The following is a 27,729-nucleotide window of genomic DNA, read 5'->3' as shown; positions in this document are numbered from 1 at the left end:
ACCGTTTCGCCAGGAACTTCCGCCGTGCGAGCTCGCTCCGCTAGCGTCCGTGAGAGAAAGTAGTAAGGCTCCGTAAGCGGCGCCCGTTTCGGGCTTCGCCCCGGCCCCCGGCCCTTTTTTTTAACCGGAGAGGGGCGGAGTTTCGTCTGTCCTAGTGAGAAAGAAGCGTTCGGTTGGGCCTGGCGTCTCCAGCCGGGGCTCTCTGCGTGCAGATTCCGCCCTGTGAGGGGTCGGGGATCGCGCATCTGCCACCCCCCACCCCCACCCCCGGTTGGTGTCCGTCGCGTCCGTAACCTTGTCCCTGGAGTGGCGAGTTGGAAGGGGGGTGTTGAGTGCCTCCCTCTTCCCGAGTTTCCTTCCTTCTGCCCTGCCCCCGGCCGCTTTTGCTTCGGTCTCTGCGCTCCCTCCCTTTCTGAAACGTTCCTCTAGACCTACCCGTGGTTCTCTTTACGTGGTTCTATTTTAAACTGGAAGGAGGGATTTAAAAAAAAAAAAAAAGTTAGTGGCTTGGTGCAAGTAGAACTGGGCACGGGATTCTCACCCGAGAGATCACATGCTTCCAGGAAAGTTGATGTTTTTGTTCGCGGGCCGCATCCGGCGGCGCGGCGTGCGGGGTCTGGAACTCCCTCGGCTTGGCGCGGGGTCCTGGGAGCGCCGTCTCCCGCCCAGAGTTGGATGCTTGAAATTGGGAGTCAGTGGGAGTGCAGCCTTTCGTAAAATGTAAAATTCCTGATTCCAGTTTTACTTGCTTTCACGCATAGGATTGAGAGTATCTTGGTTTGCCAGGAGGGCTGGAGTTTGCAGAGTGTTCTAAGTGTTGTCTTTTTCAGATGTACCACTCTAAAAAAGTTCAGGCTTTGCAACCAGCCTGAACCCAGAGCTCTGAAATGATCTTGTTTGATTCTGGGCCACACTCGGCGGTGCTCAGGTTACTCGGCGCCGCCCGGCGAACCGTTCGGGATGCCGACCATGGAACTGGGTCGGCTGTGTGCAAGGCAAACGCTTTTACAAAACCACTGTATGATCGCTCCAGCCCAGTTTCCCTTTTTTGAGAGTTGTATCTAATGTAATCCAACAGCTTTTGTTCCTCCTCGATTATATGTCAGACTGGTTGCTCTTAAAGTGTGTAACAAGAACTATGTAGCCCTGACTCGAGACTTGACTCATTTGTACTTTGCGAACATTAGTGATGTGCGTCCTAAAACTGTTTGGTTCTAGGTTTTTCTGTGAGCGAAAACTGTCAGAATCCAAAATAGGTGCGAGGCCCGGAGCGATAGTACAGCAAGGTAGAGCGTTTGCCTTTGCACGTGGCCGCCCGGGTTCGATCTCCAGCATTCCCCAAGCCCACCAGGAATAATTGCTGAAGGCAGTGCCAGGAGTAACCCCTGAGCATCGCAGGGTGACCCCTCCCAGAAAAAAATTAGAACTGAACACGGGCAGCCAGATGGCAGAAAAGCTATTTTCTGAAGTTCTTTGTCTATCTTGTACAAATCAAAGCTCAAAAAAAATACTATTTGATATATAACACATCTTGTTGTCTTACGATTTTACAAATTTACTTAAAGCGATGGGCTGGAGTGATAGCACAGCGGGTAAGGCGTTTGCCTTGCACGCGGCTGACCCGGGTTCAATTTCTCCATCCCTCTCGGAGAGCCCGGCAAGCTACAGAGTATCCTGCCCACAAGGCAGAGCCTAACAAGCTGTGATATGCCAAAAACAGTAGCAACAAGTCTCACAATGGAGGCACTACTGTTGCCTGCTTTAGTAAATCGATGAGTAACGGGATGACAGTGACAGTGATTTAAAGTGATATACAAGTATGTGCTAAGTCCCTAAAAGCTACTGATTTACTTGATGAAGTCAAGGTGTTTAGCTTTCAAGACCTTCCAGACATTATGCTTATCTGCTTTTCCAATTTCCTCCCCCCACCACTTCATTGTTTCAACAATAACTTCAAATATTGCCCAAAATATATGCTTTATGCTTATGCTCTTCCTTTATCTGGATTATCTCCTGTCTGTTGTAGACAAACCTCCATAAAAACCTACTATGAATTTCTCTTAGGAGGTTACTTTGGCCATCTTCCATAATTTATGCTTTGTTTGCAGTTACCTTACTATGTTGAACAGAATTTTCTAAGTGCAGGAACATCCTACTCTGTAACAGTAATATCGAGGCATCTCATAAGAAAATATGAAAATGTAATGGGGCAGGGCTAGATAGTCAAGTGGATAGGGCACTTGCCTTGCACATGTCCTGGTTCCATCCCATATGATCCCCTGAGCTGTACCAGAGTGACCCCTGACACCTCTGAGAGTGGCCAAAAACATCAACAAGAATTTCTTGAGGGGACCTTTGGAACATCCAGGTGGAGATACTTAGTAGGCAGTCAGGTAGTAAATAGACGAGCTGAAGATTGTAACCTAGAGGTGATAATTGAATCTGAGGTTATGCACAAGTGAGAAGAGTTCCAGGAAATTGTGTTTTGGAGTAACACATTTTAAAAGCAAGTAAAATAAATGTGTGAGGAGACTGACAAAGGGGTAGATTAGAAATAGGTCTTGGAGTCATTTCAAGAAAATTATCAAGGAGGGAGACAACAGAAAAAAATAGCTTTTGAATGTATTTTAGAGGCTGAAGAGCTATTAAACAGTGTGGGGGGCACTTGCTTCGCATGTGCCTGACCTGGGTTCGATCTCCAGCATCCCATACGGTCCCCTGAGCGAATCCAGGAGTAATTCCTGAATGCAGAGCCAGAAGTAATCCTTGAGCATTGCCAGGTATGGGCCCCACACACTGGGATCCAAAAAAAATTTTGTGTTTTTGGTTTGCTTTTTGAGTTACATCCCGCGGTGCTCAAAGCTTGCTCCTCACTCTGTGTTCAGAGATCATTCTAGGCAGTGATCTGGGGATTGTTTGTGGTACCAGAGATTGTAATAGGGATGGCCATATGCAACGTAAGCACCTTAACCTCTATTATTTCTCCAGTCCGCTTTTAATTTTTATGTGAAAAGCCTAAAGGAGTTGAAGATATAGATGATAACTTGTTCCAGATGAGGGCAGTATGGGTATTGAGTATTGAGAACAACATAAGTAGTATTCGCTTGAGATACATTTACACTGCTAATATTTGTAAGTTAAAATTTTATGGGTTTGGTGGCTTTTTACTATAGTCAGGTCTGGGAAAATAGAAATGAAGGCTAAAAACATAAGGAAGCGTATAGTTGTATATACCAAAGTCAGGCAAACTACATTGAGGAATAATGGATGAATGGAAGAAAACCAGTGTTGGCTAAGCTACCCAAAGTCTTTTGTGCTATATACCTTACAATAAATTTCTACCAATAATAAATTGCCTTATTTATATAGATACGGTTTTTACATCATACTCTTCACTAATTCATATTTTGTTTTAAGAATCTGCAAGTGTTTTCCAAGAAAAAAAAAGTCATTCATTTGGAACTGACGAACAACTTAGCATAAGATACTAAAATGAAAGAATCAATAGCTGGTGAATGTGATAAGGCAGTTGCACCACATCTAGAACATCTGAAAGAAATTAAGATGGAACCTGACAATAATCAGGTAAAAATCTACCTTGTTTTCTATTTTTTTCCTTTTTTCTTTTAATTGAATCAGTGATATACACAGTTACAGAGTTGTTCATGATTGGAGTTGTCATATAATGTTCCAACAGCCATCCCTTCATCAGTGTACTTTTCCCACCACCAGTGGTTCCAGTTTACCTCCCCCCACCCGCCACTCCTGCCACTATGGCAGGCACTTCTCTCTCCCTCTCTCCTGCTCCTCCTTTCCCTTCCCCCCTCCCATCCCTTCCTGCCCACCCTCACTCCCTTTCTCCTTTTGGGCTTTATGGTTTGCAGTGCAAATAACGAAAGGTTATTACGTATCAGGTATATCTCTTTACCTACTTTCAACACTCAGTTCCTGTCCCAAAATGATCATTTCCAACTATTACTGTCATGTTGGTCCTTTCTCTGTCCTAACTGCCCTTCAGCCCCCAAATACTCTTTTTTTTTTTTTTTTTTTTGCTTTTTGGGTCACACCCGGCAATGCACAGCGGTTACTCCTGGCTTATGCACTTAGGAATGACTCCTGGCAGTGCTTGGGGGATCCTGTGGGATGCTGGGAATTGAACCTGGGTTGGCTGCATGCAAGACAAACACCCTACCCGCTGTGCTATCACTCCAGCCCCACCCCCCCCCACACACACACCCCACATACTCTTATGGCAAGCTTCCAACCATTCATCCGGTCCTCCTGGCTCCTGTTTACCCTGTCCTTGAATATTAGTCTCATACTGTGTGGTTTGTTGGGGTTTTTTTTGTGGCTTTTTTTTTTTTAATCCCACAAATGAATGCAGTCATTCTATACCTGTCCCTCTCCTTCTGACTTGTTTCACTCAGCATGATACTCTCCATGTCAATTCAAGCAAATTTCATGACTTCATTTTTCCTGGTGGCTGTGTAGTATCCCATTGTATGGATGTACCATAGTTTCTTTATCCAGTGTTCTGTTCTCGGGCACACAGGTTGTTTCCAGATCCTGACTATTGTGAATGTTGCTGCAATGAACATTGAAGTGCAGATGGGTTTTCTGCAGTGTGTTTTTGGTCTCCAGGGTATATATTCCCAGAAGTGGTATTGCTGGGTTGTACAGAAGTTCAATTTCTAATTCCTTGAGGAATATCCATATTGTTTCCCAAAAAAGCTGGACCAGTCGGCATTCCCACCAACAATGAAGGAGAGTCCCGTCTACACATACACCCCCCACCACCCACATGGGCACCAGCACTAGTTGGTCTTGTTCTTTTGGATGTGTGCCAGTCTCTATGGTTTTAGTTGATAATCTCATTTTGATTTGCATCTCCCTGATGATTAATGATGTAGAGCATTTTTTCATGTGCGTTTTGGCCATTTGAATACCTTCTTTGAGGAAGTTTCTGTTCATTTCCTCTCTGCGTTTTGTGATGTGGTTGGATTTTTTTTCTTTTAAAGTTCTACCAGTGTCTTATGTAACTTTGGTATTAACCATTTATCAGATGGATGTTGAACACATAATTTTTCCCATTCCGTGGGCTGTCTTTGTATCTTAGACACCATTTCTTTTGAAGCTTCTTAGTTTCATGTAGTACTATTTGCTTGTCTGTGCTTCCACTTGCTTGTTCAGTGGAGTTTCATCTTTGAAGATGCCTTTAACTTCAGTGTCGTGGAGGGTTTTTGCCTACTTTTTCTTCCATGTATCTTATGGATTCAGGTCTGATATTGAGATCCTTTCATCTATTTTGATCTGACTTTTGTGCATAGAGTTAGAGGTCTGAGTTCTTTTTTTTTTTTTTCTTTACATGTATCTACCCAGTTTTCCCATTACCACTTTTTGAAGAAGCTTTCCTTGCTCCACTCAGAGTTTTTATTGAGTTTGGGGAGGTCAGGTTAGTGGTTTTTTGTTGGGGTTTTTTTTTTTTTTTGCTTTTTGGGTCACACCTGGCGATGCACAGGGGTTACTCCTGGCTCTGCACTCAGGAATTACTCCTGGCGGTGCTCAGGGGACCATATGGGATGCTGGGATTCAAACCTGGGTCAGCCGCATGCAAGGCAAACGCCCTACCCACTGTGCTATCGCTCCAGCCCCTCAGGTTGGTGGGTTTTTTTTTTTTTTTTTTAACAACTGGCATTGCTCAGGGCTTACTCCTGGCTCTGTTCTCAGGGATCACTCCTGGTGGACACAAGGGACCATATTAGAGTACTAGAGATTGTCTACATGCAAGTTGTACCTCCCACTCTGGCCCCCTCAGCTCAGTTTTAATTTTCTTCTAGTATTCTATTTAGAAATCACTTCAAATGGGGACATTCAAACACATGAATCAAAATCAGATAGCTTGCCTGCCACTCTAAAAAAAAAAAATCTTCCTTTGTAAGATTCATTTAGCCTATGTAACAATTTTTTGTGTGTTTAATGTTTTATTAAAGATTCACCATTAATGATTAGAACATGGAAGGAAGGGAGGGAGGGAGGGAGGACAAAATATAGGGATTAGGCATGCACCCAACCCTAGTTTAATCCCCAGCACCACATCCCCGGCTTCCGTATAGCCAGAAGTCCCTAGGCACTAACAGATATGACCCAGTTGATGCTCTGCACCACAGGGCCTTAACATTGCATTATCCTTGGGTCCTCAAAAGTGACCTACCTGACTGGCCAAAGATCCCTGGGATCTTTGGGTGGCCCCTAGACACCCCCGAGCATCTCTTGGGAAGCCCCTAATTAGATAGATATAGATAGATGGATAGTTAGAGAGATATAAACAGATGGAGAGAGAGAGAAAGAGAGAACAAAGGGAGGAAATTAGATGCCATCATTATATTATTTTGTTGGTAAGGCAACTAAAGGACTATGGTAACAAAAATGTCTGGAATCATATCTAGATCAATAGAAAAGGCAGTGCTTGATGTTACTAGCCAAGCCAGCAGTAAAAGGGGAATGCTTACCCATATACCATGACCTCATTCTATTATATGATTTATTTAACAGACTTTTAGCATAACTTAGCATTTTTTGTTGGTCATCATAAATACATTATATTTATTATTTTCTTTTTCTTTCTTTCTTTTTTAAGGAGTATTGTCAAGCCCAGCAACCCAAAATTCAGGAGAATGAACTGAAAATAAACACTACATTTTCAAATGGTGGTAATAGATTATTTTGATTATTTATTCTGACGTGATAGTGTAGTCTTTTTTAGAATATCTTTGGGGTTTTTATTGAGTTTGTTTTGGTTTTTTGGGGGGGGTGTCTGGAGGATCATACCAACTTGGTGTTTGAGGATTGCTCCTGGAGTGCTGTGGGGACCTTCAGTGCTGGGGCAGAAAATAAATTCAAGGCTCCCATACACAAACATGCTCTCCAACCCTTTGAGCCATTATCATGGCTCCTAGAAGTTCTTTAGATTACTGCATTGTTTGTTTGTATTTTAAGATAGGGAGAAGTAACTTTGAAAATAAGTTAAAAGAATGCATATTAGATTTCATATAAATTCTAATTTTACTCTGTCCTGTTTTGTGTTTATAGCCTCACAATTGACGACAGGCATTCAACTTTCTCTGGCATCATCAAGCATGAGTAAAATGCTCCCTTCAGATCCGTCCACAGCAATTCAGGTTTCCTGTTCCGGTTGTAAAAAAATTCTTCAAAAGGGGCAAACTGCTTATCAGAGGAAAGGGTCTACTCAGCTTTTCTGCTCCACTTCATGTATCACTGAATACATTTCATCTGCCAGTTCACCAGCTCTTCCCAAGAGAACTTGTTCAAACTGCTCAAAGTATATAATTCTAAATATTCCTCTTCTTATTTCCCAGATGTAGAATGAAGGCCTGGTTTAAATTTTCGACATTGTCACTTTTTTTAAAAAGTTGTACCACCTTAGAAAAGTATCAGGGATGGAGCAGTAGTAGGTCGAGTGCTTGTCTTGCACTGGCCAACCTCGTATGGCCCCACCTCATATGGTCCCATGAGCCCACCCACAGTGCAGAGACAGGACTACTGAGCACCACTAGATGTGGTCCAAAAATAAAAAAAAAGTATGACTTTGGTTTAGTGAAAAGAAGACACTTTTGCTTGAATTTCTCTTGTAGATTTTAAAAAATAGGTTTATTAAGAGATTTGCAAAATTAAGATATAAGGAATTCTTAATTGTCTTTAGCTTCAAATTACTCCAAAACTTACTTTCTTTTGTAAGTGTCATTGAAAACCCATTCTATATTTGGAGGAGTAGAGGGGGTAATGTGCTTACCTTGTACACCTCCGACCCGGGTTCAGTCCCCACCACCACATATGGTTCCCCAAGCACCGCTGGTGGTCACCTCTCAACACTGAGCCAGGAGTAATCCCTTGAGTAAAGTTAGGTTTGGTGCACACACCAAAAAATCTTTTTAAAACCTAAGAGGCCAGAGAGTATAGCGGGTAAGGTGCTTGCCTTACAGATACTTGCCCCAGGTTTGATCCCTAGCACCCCCATTTGGTTCCCCAACCCCCACCACAAGTGATACCTGAATGCAGAGCCAAATATCATCCAAGTCTAACCTCGTGTCCCCTCAAAAAAAAAAAATTCTATTTTATTGTTAAAATTGTTTAGGAAGCAACCTGCTAAATACCAGTCATGATGCTTTTGGATTTTCCAAAGTATAACGTTATCTAACATTTCTCTTGTAAAATAAGTTACTTTCTGAAAAGTTGAATAGTCATCAAACATATGTAATGTTCAGTCTTCAAGATTTTTATAAGCTGTCATGGAGTTTATATAGATGTATGGAAAGAAAAGTTTGAAATAGGATAGCAAAAAACATGCAGAACTTGGAGATGTGTTACGATTAGTGCTTTGAGAATCCTTTATCATATATAATACCGTTTTGTTATCCTTAAATGCTAATGCTGTTTTAAATGTCTTTGTTTTAGAACAAGAAAATAGATCACTAATTTTGCTTCTAAATTAATGAATTTCCTTGTTATAATGTCTTACTTGGGGATCAGATTATCATTATTTGAATCTTGCTTGTGTCCATTTAGTTAACATTTTGCTATTCAAAATGTGTTAACATTATTGATATACATACTTAGGGAACTTGTTAGAAATGCAGAACCTCAGGTCTTATTCAGACATACTGAATCAAATCTGCATTTATCACCAGATGATTTATATTCATGGAAAAGTTTGAAAAGTATTAAAAAACGTTTTTTAATATTCCTGTTTATTAGATATACATAAGATGTATGGGTTTGAATAAGATAAGTAATCAGAACAATACTGGCATATATAGTAAGAACCCAGTGTGAACTATGCTATTACTACTCTGAGCAAACTCACAAATTCTTATTTTATTGGTTGCTTCAGCTCCTTATTTGGCTACTGCTTTAAGTGTTATTTGTTGCTTCAAGTCTTCTCAGAACTCTACTTACCTTTCTTATGTTTTTTTTCAACTCTTCAATGCTTTTATTTATTTTTCTTTTTTGCTATGGGCTGTTTGGTTCTTTCTGTGTCCTGCCTTCTTTCTCTACAGAATCATAAAACTGGAAGGGACCTTAGAAATCATCCAGTCCAAACATTTTGTTTTGCTTTTGAGGAAACTGAGGCCCTGAGCATTTAAGGTACCATGTTGCTGTATTTGGAGTTTATCCATTTTACATCTTCAGCAGATCTCCAACGTATTAAAAAGCTTTGAAGCACATTGAAGCAAGGCTGGATAGAACTCAAGTAGTATAACATGTCTTAACATATACAAGCCCTGGGTTCCATCCATGGCCCACCCCAGCACTGCCTGGTGTGACTGGTACACAGTTGACTGTTGGATTCAGTAATTAAAAGTTGTAAAAGGTTGAAGTAGGAAAAATTACTGTGAAAGTTGGTCTCTAAGGCAAAGAATTAATATCTGAGAAAAACTATGACATAAGTTTTACTTCTTTTAGAATAAAAAGTTTTACGGAATCAGATAGTATAAAGCTTCAGGTATGTGCCTGTAACTGTGACAATAGTTTGAGTTTTGGAACCACATACGTCCCCCAGAGCACTTCCTGGTGTGACTGCTGACCACAGAGCGTTAAGCACAGAGCTGTATATGGCCCCAAAACAAGTAACAGGGTTCAGTCCCCAGCATTGGTCTCCAAGCATCATCAAGAGTATCCCCTGAGCATCACCAGATTGGCCCAAAACCCAAAAGAAAAAAAATGAAAAAATTAGTATGGAATAGTATTTTATATGTTGGTGGAAAGGTGGTCATAACTTTAGTTGGGTGAAATCATCCCATTGTTCAGTACAGTAATCTCTGCTTTTATCGAACTTTTTTTTTTTTTTTAATTCCACATTGGCTAGCCTCAATGTAGTCTCAAGACTTTTGATAATTATAGGCTATTGATGTAGTTTGGGATGGTCCGCACCTGGCTATAATAGAAGGTGCTTGGGAATTTTGTTCTCTGATTTTGTTCTCTGGAGTCATTCTGCCAGGGTTCAGGGGACCATATAAGAATTGATAAGCAAGGCAAGCAAGCTCCTATAATAAACCTCTGTAGCCCAGCAAAATTAATTTTTCGTTTATAAGGTTTTAGTAGAGTAGGAGCCAGCTAATACCAGGAAGTTTTATGCTGACTTATTACCTGAGTAGACCTGAGTAGTATGCTGATAACAGGAAGGAAAAATAAAATATTATCAGACTTTCCTGCTTCTCCTATTGCAGTTTTCTCCTGCTTATTTCTCATCCAGCTAATTTGTCTTCCTCAAGCTTTACCTCTTGGCTATTTTCACATCATTCCTTCATCCCTTCTTATTCCATCTTCCTCTTAGCCAGGTAATTGTTCCATCTATCACTTTGTCTTCATAATTTTCTTAATTCCCAAAGCACTGATCATAAATTTTTGGTTTTGGGCCATACAGGGCAATGCTCAGGGGTTTGTCCTGCTTGGGGAATACATTACATATGGATGTCAGCTGCATGCAAGGTGGACAGGTACTACGCACTATATAGTACTACTCACTATACTATGAGCAGCTCTTGGCCTGCTCATAGAATCGATACTTTTCCTGGTTAGATTATGAACCTTGGCAGTAGAAACCATATTAAATTACATCGCTGAGGCATTAACTACTTGGAACACAGTATGTCTAATGAAATACCAGGATTGCTTATACATTCAGACATTGAGTATATAGTATTGAGAGCTCTATTCTACACAAGTAAAGTGATTGGCGTTATGTTAAGGAACCTGTTATTTCTTATGCCAGATCAGGGCCAGAAAGTAAAGGGATTAAGGTGCTTGCCTTGGATGTGACTAACCTTTGGGTACCTTGAGCATCACCAGGAGTGATCTCTGAGCACAAAGCCAGGAGTAAACCCTGAAAATATCTGGGTGTGGCTCAAACCCACTCACCCCACTCACAAAACATCATAATACATACTTTGAATTTTTTTGTGGGGGGCCACACCCAGCGATGCTCATGGGTTACTCCTGATTCTGCACTAAGGAATTACTCCTGGTAGTGCTTGGGGTACTGTATGGGATGCCGAGAATCAAACCCAAGTCGGCCATGTGCAAGGCAAATGTCCTATCCACTATACTATCTGGCCCTGATATTTTTTAATTTTGAAGTATTAAGGATGTGTTGGTTTAAGATATTTTCATATGGAAAACTTTTTTATCCTTTTTTATTGAATCACTGTGAGATATCGTTACAAAGTTGTAAAGTTGTTCATATTTGGATTTCAGTCATACAATGTTCCAACACCCAGCCCTTCACCGGTGTACATTTTCCACCACCAGTGTACCCTATTTCATTCCTGACACATCTCCCTCATGGAAAACTATTCTTTTAAAAATTGATATCCTGGAGCTGGAGCAATAGTACAGCAGGTAGGGTGCTTCCTTTGCACTCGGCCGACCCGGGTTCAATTCCCAGCATCCCATATGGTCCTTTGAGAAGCGCCAGGCGTGATTCCTGAGTGCAAAGCCAGGAGTAACCTCTGTGCATTGCCAGGTGTGACCCAAAAAGAAAAAATAAATAAAATAAAAATTGATATCCTGGGGATGCTATATTACCAGTTACTTTAATTTTACTTTAGAGAAACACTAAATTCTCTAGGAAAGCTCTCAAATATTATGTTCTCCTGAACTTTTTACTCTCGTGAAAAATTAGGTAAACTTACGATTATACTTTAGGTTGTATCTTTAAACATATGCTATTAGAAACCTCATTTGTTTTTTGAATGAGATTTAAAAGTAATGAACTTGGGGGCTGGAGTGATAGCACAGCGGGTAGGGCGTTTGCCTTGCACTCGGCCGACCCGGGTTCGAATCCCAGCATCCCATATGGTCCCCTGAGCACCACCGGGTAATTCCTGAGTGCAGAGCCAGGAGTAACCCCTGTGCATCGCCAGGTGTGACCCAAAAAGCAAAAAAAAAAAAAAAAAAAAAGTAATGAACTCAGTGAAGTGGGGAGTGGTTTTGTTTTCATTTTTGGGGGGTTTGTTTTCTTAGGTTTTGGACCACACCCAGCAGTGCTCAGGCCTTAATCTTGGCTCTGCACTCAGGAATCACTTGTGTTGGGACTCACGGAACCATATGTGGTGCCAGGGATCTTACCTGGCTTGGTAGTGTGCAAGGCAAATACCCTTCCCACTGTACTATCTATCTGATTTCTGAATACATGTCATTGACAAATAATTTTAGCCTGTTGAGCTACCTGTAGGGCTGAGGCTGGATTTTTATATATGTTTCTGCATTGACTGCAAAATATTTTGATTGAAGTTCAAAGGAGACCTAGCCTTAACACACGTGGGGGTGGGGGGCATGGGTAGAAGGGGGCAGGGAAGGCTTTTTGCTTTGTCTGGGCTTGACCACACCTGGCTATCAAGGGCAACTCCCAGCTTGGCATTCCAGGAGCCAGACCCAGCAATTCTTGGCCAGCTGTAAGAATGGTTGACTCTTACTTCCTAAGGAAGTGGTGCTGCTTGGGCTCTGCAGTGTTAGGAATTATCTTGGCCGCCTGGCCATGCTCAGGGGATGTCCAGGGCTGCTCAAAGAACCGTGTGTACCAGTAATCAAACCAGGGTCCGCCACATGCAAGGTTTGTGTCTTAATCCCTATAGTTCTCTGACCCTAAGAGGAATAATTTTTACAACAAATGCACAGCAGTGTCAAATGAATTATAGTACTTTTCTGTTTTCACTACCTTGATAAATGTTAAAGCTTTGATTTTTTTAAATTTTTGTTCATTTATTTTGTGGGTGTTTCTTTTGTTACTTTCTGGTTATGGTTTTTGAGCTACACCACATAGTGTTCAGGCTCCTCACTAGTCACTGAACACTCCTGGAGGTGTTCCGGGAGCACATGCTGTGCCAGGATCAAACCCAGGTTGACCACAAATTCCTTAACTTTGTAGTATCCCTCCAGCTGAGCTTTGACAGTTTTAACCTTCATTCCATCCCCACCACTGCCTCTTTCTTGGGGGGAGGGGGTCAAGGGAGGAGGTGGTGCCACACCCTACTGTGCTCAGAGTTTTTCCTGGCTCTGTGCTCAGGCTCACTCCTATTGGTACAGGGATTGAACTCAGGCCATCTGCATTCAATGCAAGAACCTTGCCCTTTCCTTCCACTCCTTTCTCTTTATTTTTTTTTCCAATTTAATGATGTGAAATTCATATAGCAAAAACAATCGTTCATTCACAGTGATATTCAACAACTTCTATTTTCAAAACATTCCTATCCTATCACTCTAAAGCAAAAGCCTTACCCAGTAAGGCAGTATCTGTCATTTCCTGTTTCTTCTCTCTACTCTTGACAACCGTCATTAGTACTCATACTAGAAATACCAGACTAGTTCTCTGACATCTTTTCCTTATCATAGTTAATATTTTTTAAGTTCATGTTATAGCTTGTTTATCAGTACTTACTTTTTTTTTCTTTTTGGGTCACACCCGGCAATGCACAGGGATTACTCCTGGCTCTACACTCAGGAATTACTCCTGGCAGTGCTCTGGGGACCATATGGGATGCTGGGAATCGAACCTGGGTCAACCGCATGCAAGGCAAACGCCCTACCCACTGTGCTATTGCTCCAGCCCCCAGTACTTATTTTTTTGACTAATATTTCACTGCTTGGGATGTTTCCTCTTAGCTGTTGTGAATAGTGCTATTATGAATATGCATATGCGTGTACTTTTTGGAGTACTTGTTCTCAGTTCTTTAAGGCATTGGGCTTGAGCAGTAGTGGTGCAAGTTGAGTGTTTGCCTTACACATGGATGATGCTAGTTTGATCCCCAGGATCCTTTATGGCTCCCCAAGCACCACTAGGAGTAATTCCTGAACATAAAGCCAGGAGTAACCCCTAAGCATCACCAGGTGTGGCCCCAAAACAAAAAAGGTATATGCCAAAGAATTGAACTGCAGGATTGGTCTGTTGCTTTGCTCTATGAGTTCAAATCACTCACTGTCACACACACACACACACACACACACACACACACACACACACACACAATTATTGTGAAAGGAGCCTGAGCAATAGTACGTAGGTAGGATGTTTGCCTTGCACGCATCTGACCCAGGTTTGACCCCCGACATCCTATATGGTCCCCTGAGCACCACAGGGTATCATTCCCCCAAAAAAAATATTATGGGGGCTGGTGTGATAGCACAGCAGGTAGGGCGCTTGCCTTCCACGAGGCCGACCCGGGTTCGATTGCCAGCGTCCCATATGGTCCCCCAAGCACCGCCAGGAGTAATTCCTGAGTGCAAAGCCAGGAGTAACCCCTGGGCATCGCTGGGTGTGACCCAAAAAGCCAAAAAAAAAAAAAAACACTTAAAAACATTTAAAAAAAAATTACTATGAAAGTACTAATCTCATGAATTAACTAACACACATGCACGCACCTGAATATATCTGACAGAATACCCCAGGAATTTCGAAATCTTATTAATTCCAAAGTTGTTCAGGTAGGAACATATTATCTTTTCCAGGTGGGGGGCAACATCTGGTGATGCTCAGGGGTTATTCTTGGCTCTACACTCAGAAGTTAGTCCTAGTGGGACTTGGAAGACAGTGTGAATGCTGGGGATCGAACCTACCCACTGTACTATCTCTTTGGCCCTGAATATGTGATTTCTCATCATTCTGTTGTCACTAGGCTAAGTAATCCTCAAAACAATACTTACATATTTTATAATCCCAACTCTGTAGATGAGTAAACAGTATTTAAAGAATATAAATGACCAACCCATAATTATTTGGAGTTAAAAGATAGAACTATCCAAATTCATATTTTGTCATTTGTCTGATTTCAGAATCACTGTTGGTATTACTATTACAAAGTTCTTCATAAAGATAGTGACAGTTGTGAAACTGTAATGAGTACTTAATGATGCCTTCATTAATTTGTTTTCATAAAGACAGTGACAGTTGTGAAATTGTAATGAGTACTTAATGATGCCTTCGTTAATTTGTTTTTAGGGATATTTTATTTATTTATTTATTTATTTTTTAGGGATATTTTAAATCTAAAGGATGTAATCAGGATCCAGCCGGAAGATACCTCTAGCAAAAATTTTTGCAGCCAAGCTTGTCTTTCATCATATGAGGAAAAAAGAAAACCTTTTGTTGCTATATGTAACGATAACATTTTAACCAAATGCAGCATGTGTCAGAAGACTACTATTGTAAGTTGCTGTTCTTTAAAACTGTTAGCCAGGGACTGGAGTAATAGTACAGCAGGTAGGGTGTTTGCCTTACCTGAGGCCGACCTGGGTTCAATCCCTGACAACCCCATATTATCCCCCAAGCACTGCTGGGTATGGCCCAAACTCAAAACAAAATTTTTTTTTCCTTTTTGGGTCACACCCAGCAATGCACAGGGGTTACTCCTGGCTCTGCACTCAGGAATTACCCCTGGCGGTGCTCAGGAGACCATATGGGATGCTGGGAATCGAACCTGGTTCAGTCTCGTGCCAGATAAATGCCCTGCCCGCTGTGCTATTGCTCTAGCCCCCATCAAAACAATTTTTTTTTAATCCCTGGCATCGCTTAAGGTCTACAAGCCCTTCCAGAAGCAACCACTGAACACTGCCCCAGTTGTTTCCCCCCCCAAAAAAAAAATTAGACTCAACCAGAGAAATAGTACAGTGGATAGGGCACTTGCCTAGCACACATCTCATCTTAGTTTGATCCCTGGCGTCCCATATAGTCCCTCAGCACTGCCAAGAATAATTCCTGAGTGTAGAGTCAAGATTAATTGCTGAGCATTGCTGGGTATAGGACACACACACACAATCAAAAGTATTTTGTTTTTTCATTGAGTTTCTTTTTTCTTTTTTTTTTTTTGGTTCACACCCGGCAATGCACAGGGGTTACTCCTGGCGGTGCTCAGGGGACCATATGGGATGCTGGGAATTGAACCCGGGTCGGCTGCGTGCAAGGCAAACGCGCTACCCGCTGTGCTATCGCTCCCGCCCCTCATTGAATTTCTTTTGAATTCTAGATTGAGTTTGAAATAAAATACCAGAATATGAAATGTAAACTTTGCAGTAATATAACTGCTTTTCCTTTTTTTTTTTTTTGTTTTTTTTTTTGGCTTTTTGGGTCATACCAAATGATACTCAGGGGTTACTTCTAGCTCTGCACTCAGGAATTACTCCTGGTGAGCTTGGGGAACCCTATGGTATCCAGGGGATCAAACCCAGGTTGGCTGTTTGCAAGGCGAACACCCTTACCACTGTACTATTGCTCCAGTTGCCTGTATTTTTCAAAGTTTCACTCAGTTAACAGTCTCATCTTGAACTATTGTGAGAACTGTGGAGCTTTTCTGTTATACTAGTTCTAGTCTGCTTTGTATAGTTCCGTGAAAGGACAGTTTCATTACTTTAGTAGTTCAAAGAATATTTCAGAATTGATTGGTTTTTGTGCTATCACTCAGTGCTTGGTCTACTCACAGTTTGATGCTTTTGGATCAGTCAGGGAACTATTGGGGCTAGAGATTGTATTTGGGTCTTCCTCATGCAAAGCATGTACTTCAGCCCATTGAGTCAGCTCTCTGAAATATGTATAAATTTAAAGAATCCTTAAACTTATGCAAAGTTAAGATGAATCAAGAATGTAACATGTTTTGTTCCTTAATCATAGAAGCAAAATCATATAAGTAAAGAAACCATAAGGGAGAATCCTCTATAGTTTTTTTTTTTTTCTTTTGATTTTGGCTACACCTGGTGATGCTCAGTTTACTCCTGGTTCTGCGCTCAGAGATTACACCTGGCAGGGCTCAGGGGACCATATGGGATGCAGAGATCAAACCGGGGCTGCAAGACGAGTGCCCTGCCCACAGTACTACCACTCTGGCCCTAAGGGCTTTTTTTTTTTTTAAGTTTTTTGTTGTTGTTGTTGCATAATTATTTGAAGTAATTATTTAGGTAGGCTGGAGCGATAGCACAGCGGGTAGGGCGTTTGCCTTGCATGCAGCCAACCAGGTTCAGTTCCTCTGCCCCTCTTGGAGAGCCTGGCAAGCTACCCGTGGCGAATTCAATATTCCAAAAACAGTGACAAGGGGCTGGAGCGATAGCACAGCGGGTAGGGCGTTTGCCTTGCACTCGGCCAACCCGGGTTCGATCCCCGGCATCCCATATGGTCCCCAAAGCACCACCAGGAGTAATTCCTGAGTGCAAAACCCAGGAGTAACTTCTGAGCATCGCTGGGTGTGACCCAAAAAAAAAAAAAAAAAAGCAAAAACAGTGACAAGTCTCACAGTGGAGATGTTACTGCTGATGCCTGCTCAAGCAAATCACTGAGCAACGGGATGACAGTGATACAATGAATTATTTAGGTAATATCTTAAATTTAGTATTTTAAGTATTAGCTTTTTTGTATGAGTAGTAAACTAAATGATACCACTTTTATTGCTTAATACTGGTGAATTATTGGCTGAAGCAATAGCACAGCAGGTAGGGCGTTTGCCTTGCATGCGGTTGACCCAGGTTCAATTCCCAGCATCCCATATGGTCCCCTGTGCATCGCAGATGTGACCCAAAAAGAAAAAAAAAATGATGAATTATTGGTTTCTCAGTATAAAAATTTGTACTGATAATAGGTAGAAATAGAAGTTTTTGAATTTATGCCTTTAGTTTCATTATACCTTAGCCAATATCCTTTTCTTTGCAGAAAAGAAAATTACAGTCTTTCATTATTGTACTGTATCCCCAAAAGCAATTCTGTTGCTTTATTGTCATCATTGTTTGCTTCTTATATCCAAAAATGATGCTCCTTTTTCACTTAAAAAAAGTGGTTATATTTTAGCCTTTTTCTTTTTTTTTTTTTTTTTTTTTTGCTTTTTTTGGGTCACACCCAGCAATGCACAGGGGTTACCTCCTGGCTTTGCACTCAGGAGTTACTCCTGGCGGTGCTCAGGGGACCATATGGGATGCTGGGAATCGAACCCGGGTTGGCCGCGTGCAAGGCAAATGCCCTACCCGCTGTGCTATTGCTCCAGCCCCTAGCCTTTTTCTTTACCCACTGTTAATGAACCATATTCCTATGTACTGTCATGCTTTCTTGCAAAATTTTGCAATTACCTTACATATCTTGCTGTTACCATATCTTTTTATGTAATTAAGTACACTTTTCTGGCTCCTTCATGGAGCCAGTAGATTTTCCTGAATTAATGCCCAGTAGATATGGAGGAAAGACTGTTACTTGTTCAGGGGGGCGATAAGGAGGGGCTGGGGGAATTTGGGGGAGCTCACCTGCAGCGCTCAGGGATTACTCCTGGTTCTGCACTCAGGAATTTCTCCTGGTGGTGCTCGGGAACTATATGCAATGCTGGGTATCAAACCCAGGCTGGCTGCTGCAAGACAAGTGCCCTACCCACTGTACTAAAAAAAGACTTTACTTGTAAAACGTATTTATCTAGTTGATTTTATTGAGATGATGAATATCTATGATCACTTTCTTCATTTCTTGCATTTGTATCATTATTGCTAGTGATATATCCCCCAAATAATACAAGTAGTTCCCTATTAAATCAGTTCCTTTTAGTCGTATAGTTTTCTTTTTTCTGTTCGTTTTTTTCCTGGTTAAAATAATTTTTAAAAAAGTAAAAGTGATGCCTTCATTATTATTGTTTTTGATTAATAATATGCATCATATATCAGGAATATAAATATTACTCTGTTCTCTTAACAGAAGCCAGCCAAAACACTTACATCTGGTCTTTGTAAATCATTGAGACGCTCAGATGAAATAGTTGAGATATCCAATGACTTGGGGAAGACAGAGCTTTTCTGCTCTATTGCTTGTTTCTCTGCTCACAGTAAAGCTAAAATGGAATCTTCTACAGGTAATGTTTGTTTGGCAGTTGTCAAAGGTTTAGTAACTTTTTTTTTTAAAATTTTGCTTTTTGCGTCACACCTGGCGATACACAGGGGTCACTCCTGGCTCTGCACTCAGGAATTACTCCTGGCGGTGCTCAGAGGACCATATGGGATGCTGGGAATCAAACCGGGTTGGCTGCGTGCAAGGCAAACGCCCTACCCGCTGTGCTATCGCTCCAGCCCCAGGTTTAGTAACTCTTAAATTTAATTTATAACTTGGTTCATTTCCAAATAAAAGTGAAAGCAATACAAAATTTTTCCAGTATTTTTGTGTATGAAGAGGATTACTTCTCCACAAGATAAAAAATACTTTTATAGATTGTTGTATTTGAAAATATATAACATGTTTACTTAACTTTGCTTTATAAAAACAAGTTAGTTGTCACAGGATGTGGAGGTAGTTGAAAACATTAATACAGAAACTTACTAATAGAATAAGTAATTCAGGATCAAATATGTATTTACTCAGAGAGCAACATATAGAACAAATAGTGCTATTTACATGGATAGTGAAATGAATGCTATTGGGGCTTATGCATCATGCAGACTTTATTATAGAGATCTTTGCATACTAGCTTAGACACCAAGTTAGTTCCATTCATGTTGAAGTTTTGAATCTGGAAGAGTTAGAAATGATACCCATTTGGCAATTCCATAAGAATCTCTTCTGTTCTTGTTTGCTCAAAATTTCAAGCAAATAATAGAAAAGGACTGAAAAATTGGGTGCAGAAGTAGAAGTTGGAAAATAAAAATTACTTTGTTTTCCTACAGAACCTGGCTATGCCTCAGTGATAAGAAAAATCCTCCAGTATCCAGCAACACTTAAAGCTATTGGCTATTTGCATTGTTCAGTGGAGTACTTATTAAAACCTTTCAGTGGAGTACTTATTTAAGAAACCTTTCTTGTTTATTTTTATCAGTAAATGTTCCCATGGTGCACAGTGCTTCAGTGGAGCTCCCTTCTCCAAAGAAAGATACAACTCCAGTTATAAGCAATATAGTATCATTGGCAGACACTCAGGTTGCCGTGCCCATCGTGAACTCTGGTATCTCACAAGGTAAAACTGATAGGAAGATATTTGACATAATATTACTTTTGCTTTACATAATCTATCTGTATTCTGTTTCCATAGTAAACGAGTTAATAGCTTAGGATGCTGTTTTATAGGAATTATTTTCTTATCTTGATTGTATGCTCTAATTTGTTTTAACAGATCCAGTTCATTCAGAAAGAGCCAGTGATGTGGCAGATGTAAGTGTTATTCAGAGAGAGAGGAGTGGGGGGAGGGAGAGAGGGAAGCACACACACTGGGGGATTGAACAAAGAGCTTTTTGTATGTGAACGATGCCTTCTATTAATTTGATCCTAGAACTCAGAAACCAGGGCAACAAATACCATGAGGTTCACATTCATTTACTTTTTTTCCAATTTTAATCTACTTTTATAACTATAATACAATTATAAATGTAATACAATAACATATTACATTTAATATTCCAACACCGGTCCCACTACCATTATACCTTCCCACCCCATTTTCTCAGACCCCCAGAGCCTGTCCCCAAAGTAGGACCTAAATAATTTATTTTGTATTGCTTGTTATGAATAATATGCTAAAAATGATCCAGAGGGGGCTGGAGCGATAGCACAGCGGGTAGGGCATTTGCTTTGCATGCGGCCAACCCAGGTTCGAATCCCAGCATCCCATATGGTCCCCTGAGCACCGCCGGGGTTAATTCCTGAGTAAAGAGCCAGGAGTAACCCCTGTGCATCGCCAGGTGTGACCCAAAAAGCAAAAAAAAAAAAAAAATGATCCAGAAAGTTTTCCTTAGAGGAAAGTATGTGAAGATTATTGTACTTTACTCTGGAGCCATTAAACTCTTGTCTTGGTACATAGGTGGAGCGTATGAGATGTCATGCAGCCACAAATGTAGCATGCTGTCCAGAATTCTAAAATTTTTAGTATGGTGATATAACTGTTTTTTGTTTTTTGTTTTTTTTTTAACTGGATGTGACTTTGGGGTCCTGAGGCATCTCTGTGGTATGTTGCTTGTATTGCTCTCTTCCAACAGATTTATTTCTGAGTCTCTGGATCATGGCCATTAATGAGCTTATATGGCACCAGAGGCAATTAATAGGCATGACTGCCAGGCTACCAGAAGCACAGGACTCATGGATGAGACTCATCCAAGCCTGTGGAAGTCGGCAATTAACTTCTGTAGGTTTTCATTTGCGGGGCTCTATCTGGGCAAGTTGGGGGACTCACCCATCCCCCTCCAGGTTGCCCCAGATGAGAAAGCCATTAATCCACATTCAATTTCTTTTTTTTATTATTATTATTAGTGAATCACCATGAGGTACAGTTACAAACTTTTGTGCTTGCATTTCAGTCATACAATGGTCGAGTGTCCATCCCTCCACCAGTGCCCACCCATTTCCCACCACCAATGGTCCTAGCATTCCTCCCACCATCCCACATTCAATTTCTTAAATCTCGAATTTGATGATGTTGATAAGCATCCTTAGTTTGTTTCTGTTTTTAGGCCACACCCAGTGGTGCAGGGGTTACTTCTGACTCTGCACTCAGGGGTCACTCCTGATGGGCTCAGACAAATGGAGTGCCAGGATTGTATAAATAAGTAAATTATACATACTTATTGGGCTTTAGAAACAGTACAGAAATTGAGGTTCTTGACTTGTATGTGGCCCGATCCAAATTCAATCCCAGTGTTGCAGGAGGGAACCCTCAGCACCATTGGGTATGACCAGAAAAAAAGGAGTTTAAATAATTATCTGTGGGTTTTTTCCTAGTGCTTCCATAGCATATTCATTTTATTGTAGCTTTAGAAGAGATGTGTTTAAATGTTATTTGAAAACTAGTAAAACAAATGTATTATACCATTTTTTTCTAAAGACTCCTAGGAGTTCACCCTGTGAATCAAGTACTGATGTTACTAATAGTACTGTAGAGCAACCAAGCCTTTCACCATCTTCATCAGTACCCAGTCAGCATACAGTTGACTCCAGTATAGAAGTTCAAGAAGATCAAGGGTCAAACCAAAATCCTACATGCAGTATGAAATCTGTGAAAATAACTGATGGACTCTGTCACCCAAAATTTACATCGAAAGTACAAAAAGGTAAATTACGAAGCATTAAAAAATGTTGCTGTTCTAGATTTCATCATTTGGGAAACAGTATTAAAAAGGACATGACATTCTGTTACTCATGCCAGTTGTTCTGCCAAAAAAATTTCAGTTATGGAGGAGAATCATTCACACTCCAAGAAATTTCTAAATGGAAAAAAACCCTGGAAAAATTTAGAAAGCATGAAAAAAGTGAAATGCATTTGAAGTCATTGCAGTTTTGGAGGGAATACCAGTTTTGTGGTGAAACGGCCAATAATAATATACCTATTAGTTCTAAACAGATAGAAGAAAATAAAAAATACCTAAAACTTGTCATTGAAAATATTTTATTTTTGGGGAAGCAGTGTTTATCCCTGAGAGGAGATGAAAAGTCTGTTTTATCTATTAATAAAGGCAATTTTTTAGAGTTGTTAGAAATCAGAGCAAAAGATAAAGGAGAAGAAATATTCCAACTTATGACTTCCCAACTTGACTTTTATAATAGTACACAAATTCAGAATGATATTATTGAAATAATCAAGAGTGAAATGTTGCAAGATATTGTAAATGAGATCAATGTCTCCTCAGCTTTTTCAATAATATGTGATGAGATAAGTGATAAAGGTATTAAGAATCAGATTTCAATTTGTGTAAGGTATCCACATAAAACATCAAAGGCTATCTTAATTAAAGAAAGATTCTTGGGTTTTATAGATGTTGAAGAGATGACTGGGACCAACTTATATAGGACTATCAAAACTTACCTTCAGCAACTTGGAATTAATTTGAATAAAATACGTGGCCAGGCCTATAACAGTGCTGGTAATTTGAGGGGAAAATTTAATGAAAGTGCAGAAGAATTCAAGAAGGAAGAGCCACGAGCATTGTATACACATTGTCATGCACATTTTTTGGATTTGGAAGTAATTAGGTTTTGTAAAGAAATAAAAGAACTCCGAAGTGCTCTAAATACTCTCACTTCTTTGTTCAACATTATTCATATGTCTGGGGAAATGTCAGCAAAATTTCAAAACATTTGTAAATTAAGTCAAAACAAAATATGCAAGAAACATGTATCACAGACATGTTGGACAATCCATGATCAGATACTGTTATCTGTGATTGAGGGCCTCCCAGAAATTATTGAAACACTAGAAGTTGTATCGAGTCATTCTTCAGACACAAGTTTAGCTGATGAATTGAGTGATCTATTGGCATTAGTTTCTAAATTTGAGTTTATCTTTTGTTTGAAATTTCTTTATCGAGTACTAAGTGTTACAGGAATTCTTTCCAAAGAACTTCAAAGTGAAACCTTAGATATTTTTTCTTTGTCTCCAAAAATAGAAGCAATTTTGGAATGTTTATCATCTGAAAGAAATGATGACGATTTCAAAACACTGTGGGATGGAACAGAGGAAATATGTCAAAAAATAACCTGTAAAGGTTTTGAAGTTGAAAGCCCTTCTTTTCAGAAAAGAAGAAAAGTTCAGAAAACAGAACATGGTGGTTTAAGTAGCATGTTTTCTCCAATTTCAACAGAAGATCGATATAAAATTAATATTTATTACCAAGGATTAGATAGTATATTACAAAATTTAAAATTATGCTTTTCAAAATTTGATTATTTAAAAGTTAAGCAAGTTTCAGAACTATTACTTAAATGGAATGAACCATTAAGTGAATCAACAGCCAAACATATCCAAGAATTTTATAAGCTTGATGCGGACATCGTCCCAGAACTTCGATTTTATCGACAATATGCAAAACTTAACTTTGCCACAGATTACACTCATATTAATTTCATCAATCTTGGCTATTTATTTATTCAACATGGTCTTCACAGTAATATTCCTTGTATATCAAAGTTGTTATATACTGCATTGTCTTGGCCAGTTTCTTCGGCAAGTGTTGAAAACTCATTTTCTACACTGTCCCGTCTTAAAACATATTTATGTCATACCATAGGACAAGAGAAGCTTAGTGGCCTGAGTCTAATGGCTGTTGAGCAAGAATTGGTAAACAAATTGATGGAACCTGAAAGACTGAATGGAATTGTGGAAAAGTTTGTCCATCAAATGAAAGAAGTATAATACTTTCCCATTTGAACATACCTAAAGAATTTTTGTTGGAATATTGCAGGTTTTACTTCAACTTTTTTGTTTTGTTTGAAGCCAAACCTAGCAATGCTCAGGTCTTAATCCTTGGTCTGCATCAGGGATCATTCCTCTGGGCCTTGGGGACCATATTGGATGTCAGGGATTGAACATGAGTCAGTCATCTGTAACCCAAGTGCCCTACCCACTGCGCTGGACCTTTCAAATGTCTGTCTTTTAAGAAAAAAAACTTGAAGGTTTAAGAAAAAACAACTTGAAGAAAGCCTACGACATGCATTTGGCTCAAATTTCAGAAGACACCAAATGATACCTGCTGAAATGTCTTCCTTTTCTAGTATCTGGTTCCCCTTCCCTAAGTGTTAACTGTTTATAAAATATTCTTTCCAGAAATTGCCAGTATATTAACTAAATATAGTAGATTTTATATTCCCATTTTAAAAAATAAAGATTTTGGATATCTGAACTTTTTTTATTTCCTTTTCTGTGAACTCTCAGTTTTAGACATTATAATAAACATTGGATAATGCTGCATATTTTTATGCTTTTAAAAAAAGTAAAACAAGTTTATTTGGGAAATGAAGGGAAGGAGAAAGTAAAGATATGTACTCAAAAAAGAACATGGGTTTCTTCAAAATTGAAAAAACAATGTACATATCCCTAGCACATCTGTGGGCCATTTCCCTAGAAAGAGGAAATGTGCCCTAAAGTACGAAAGCCCACACCTCAAAAGGGGGTACGGAGACAGGTATGCAGTGGCACATTTGTTTGGTTCTGAGCCACATCTAGTGGTGCTCAGGGTTTCCTTCTGTGTTTAGGAATCACTCCTGGCAGAATCAGGACCATTTGTGGTGCCTGAGCTGGGACCTGGGTTGGTTGGTTGCATGCAAGGCAAGTGCCCTACGCACTAAACTACATCTCCAATTTTGCAGCTATAAATACAACCCTGTAGCCACACCTGCAAATGGCTCAGCTGGTAGAGTGCCTTGTAAGCGTGTGGCTGAGTTGCTTAGCATTGCTTCACATGCCAAATGTGATCCATGTAGCACTGCTGCATGGTATCCCTAGCTATATACAATTAAAAAAAATTTTTTTAAGTATACAATCTCCCTAGTACTACAACCAAGTATATCACACACACACACACACACACACATACACACACCTTTGAGCAATGTGACTAGTGTACCCAAGCACTACAATTAAAATTGAGAGTGTAGGGGCAGGATGATAGTGCAGCAGTAAGGTGCTTGCACACAGCAGACCCAGGTTCAATACCTGGCATTCTATATGGTCCCTGAACACTGCTAGGAGTTATTCCCGAGTGCAGGGTCGCAGTAACCCCTGATCATTAGCTGGGCATGGCCCCAAAACAAGAACTTTAATTAAATTCAGTGACACATTTTTTCCCCCTTTTTGGGTCACATCCCTCGATGCTCAGGGGTTATTCCTGGCTCTACACAGATATTACCCCTGGTGGTGCTTGGCGGACTGTATGGGATGCTGGTGATTGAACCTAGGTTGGCCACATACAAGGCAAATACCCTACCAGGTATTCTGTTGCTCTAGCCCCTAAGCTATTTTTTTAAAGTACATTTTGTTTGGATTGGAGTGATAGCACAGCTGTTTGCCTTGCACTCAGCCTACCCGGGTTCGATTTCTCCGCCCCTCTCAGCCTGGCAGGCTACCAGAATATCTTACCTGCACGGCAGAGCCTGGCAAGCTGTCCGTGGCATATCAAATATGCCAAAAACAATAACAAGTCTCACAATGGAGACGTTACTGGTGCCCACTTGAGTAAATCAATGAGCAACAGGATAACGGTGACAGTGACATTTTGTTTTCTTTTCAATCAGTTTAAATCCTTGAGGGTTTCAGCATTACGTGGATTCTGTGTCCAGTGGTTCTAGCAGGAAGGTTGCTTTGGAATTTGGCTTGAACTCCAAGTAGGCACAAGGTACCTGTCCCCAAATCACTTTTAGGTTTGCCACCAGGAGTCACTTAGATTCTTTTTTTTGTATACATAAACACCTTTTGTCTTTGGATCACACCTGGCTCTGCACTCAGGAAGCATTCCTGGCAGTGTTCAGGGGATCATATGGGGTGCCAGGGATCGAACCTGGGTTGGCTGTAAGGCAAGCACCATACCTGCTGGACTATCTCTTGACCAGACAGAATTAAGTTTCATTTAAAGCATAAATACCTTCAATTTTAGTAGAGCTGTGTGCTCCTTCAGGTTCCGAGGACCCTGCTTGCAGTCTGTAAAAATGGCTTTGGATTAGAGCCTTCAAGCTTTATCCATTAGAATTCCAGCTCCAAGATGGTAGAAAGATGAGTTTATTTTATTCAGAAAATTCTTTTTTGCTTTTTATTTCCAAGTATTTGAATTTTTCCATTTGTGATTAATTTCCATTTTCAAAGCATTGCTTTTATACAATTTCTATCTTGATTCAGTGAAAAAAATTTCAGTGTGGGCTCGTTGATCTTGGGCCATCAGGGAGCAAGCTACCCCCAAATTTCTCCCAAACCACATTACCTCAGGTTCCTACATATCCAAAGATGAAACCATAGACATGTTTTGAAAGTATCATAGGTGTTTATTTTTTTAAATGGAGGCCAAAGCAATAGTACAGCGGATAGGATGCTTGCCTTGCATGTGACCAACCCCAGTTTGATCTCTGGCATCCCACAGGGTCACCCAAGTCCCACTATGAATGGTCCCCAAGGGCAGGGGCTGAATGAAGCACAATTGCATGTGGAAGTCCCACGTTCCATCTCTGATGCCACATGTTCCCCCCAACTAGCAGTGCTGCATCTTATAGCATAGATACTCCTGTCAGACCCATAGTGAGGCTGAGGATCACCAGAGTGATGCCAGGGCTCAATGAACACTGCTTACAGCCCAACTGAGCACAACTAAAAAGACTGTATTTTGACATTTTGGGTTTTGGTGTGTGGACCACACCCAGCTATGCTCAGGGCTTATGGCTCGCTGTTCTTAATCCTGGCAGACTCAGGGTAGTTGTTCATCCAGGACCTTGGGGATGGGGGTGAATCATATGTAAACCAGGTCTTGCATTGGAAGTAGCATCAAGTCAAGCCTTGAATCTTGATTGAGTAATAAATACCAGGGGCAGAGCGATAGTACAGCAGGGTAGAGCGTTTGCTTTACATGCAGTCCACCTGGATTTAATTCTGGCAAGCCATATGGTCTCCTGAGCACAGCCAGTGATTCCAGTGAGTGCAAAGCAAGGAGTAAGCCCTGAGTACTGCCTGGTGTGGCCCAAAAACAAAACTTTTTAGTACCCACTGGTGCCTAGCAAAAGCTAAAATTCCAGGTCTTGGGCAGATAATACAGGGGTTAAGGTGTTTGCACACAGCTGACCCTGGTTCAATTCCAGGCACCTGTTACAGTCCCTTAGCACTACTAGGAGTGATGCCTGAGCCCCTCCAGGTGTCGCTGAAATAAATTCTGCTTAAGAAAGCTTGTCTAAAAAAAACAGAGCAATTTGTTTTGTTTTGGGGTCACACCCAACTATATTCAGTACTCCCAACTCTACTCAAGGATCACTCCTGG

The 27,729-nt window shown here is 40.6% G+C and overlaps 1 protein-coding gene and 1 non-coding gene across 8 annotated transcripts; one reads left to right on the top strand and one right to left on the bottom strand.

Moving 5' to 3' along the window:
- ZMYM1 (zinc finger MYM-type containing 1) lies at positions 1 to 24,618 on the top strand. Of its 7 annotated transcripts, none has more exons than XM_055139688.1 (9): positions 1 to 720; positions 3,418 to 3,585; positions 6,638 to 6,710; positions 7,090 to 7,339; positions 15,045 to 15,216; positions 18,725 to 18,878; positions 19,833 to 19,970; positions 20,127 to 20,164; positions 21,828 to 24,618. In XM_055139688.1, exons 2-9 carry the CDS (start codon positions 3,493 to 3,495, stop codon positions 24,129 to 24,131), a joined length of 3,222 nt encoding a protein of 1,073 aa, XP_054995663.1. In that variant the 5' UTR covers positions 1 to 720; positions 3,418 to 3,492; the 3' UTR covers positions 24,132 to 24,618. The 7 variants fall into 7 exon arrangements, with proteins under 7 accessions (XP_054995663.1, XP_054995670.1, XP_054995667.1 ...); XM_055139695.1 differs by having other exon boundaries at positions 1 to 3,585; positions 21,828 to 22,053; positions 23,386 to 24,618; XM_055139692.1 differs by having other exon boundaries at positions 1 to 3,585; positions 21,828 to 22,053; positions 22,756 to 24,618.
- A 2,000-nt stretch (positions 24,619 to 26,618) lies between these two features.
- On the bottom strand, positions 26,619 to 26,737 carry LOC129405401 (small nucleolar RNA SNORA38). Its single transcript, XR_008630553.1, has one exon. It is a non-coding gene; the product is annotated as a small nucleolar RNA SNORA38 (small nucleolar RNA).
- Positions 26,738 to 27,729: the final 992 nt, after the last annotated feature.

This window comes from Sorex araneus, chromosome 5 (assembly GCF_027595985.1).
Source record: "Sorex araneus isolate mSorAra2 chromosome 5, mSorAra2.pri, whole genome shotgun sequence".
Taxonomy (NCBI): domain Eukaryota; kingdom Metazoa; phylum Chordata; class Mammalia; order Eulipotyphla; family Soricidae; genus Sorex; species Sorex araneus.
This window is presented reverse-complemented; position numbering and strand designations above follow the sequence as displayed.

Excerpts from the sequence above, each read along its gene's own strand:
- ZMYM1 (XM_055139688.1), top strand. The coding sequence starts at position 3,493 with ATGAAAGAATCAATAGCTGGTGAATGTGATAAGGCAGTTGCACCACAT. Across the intron at positions 6,711-7,089 it reads CACTACATTTTCAAATGGTG|CCTCACAATTGACGACAGGC; the intron begins GTAATAGATTAT and ends TTGTGTTTATAG. Across the intron at positions 20,165-21,827 it reads GAGCCAGTGATGTGGCAGAT|ACTCCTAGGAGTTCACCCTG; the intron begins GTAAGTGTTATT and ends TTTTTTCTAAAG.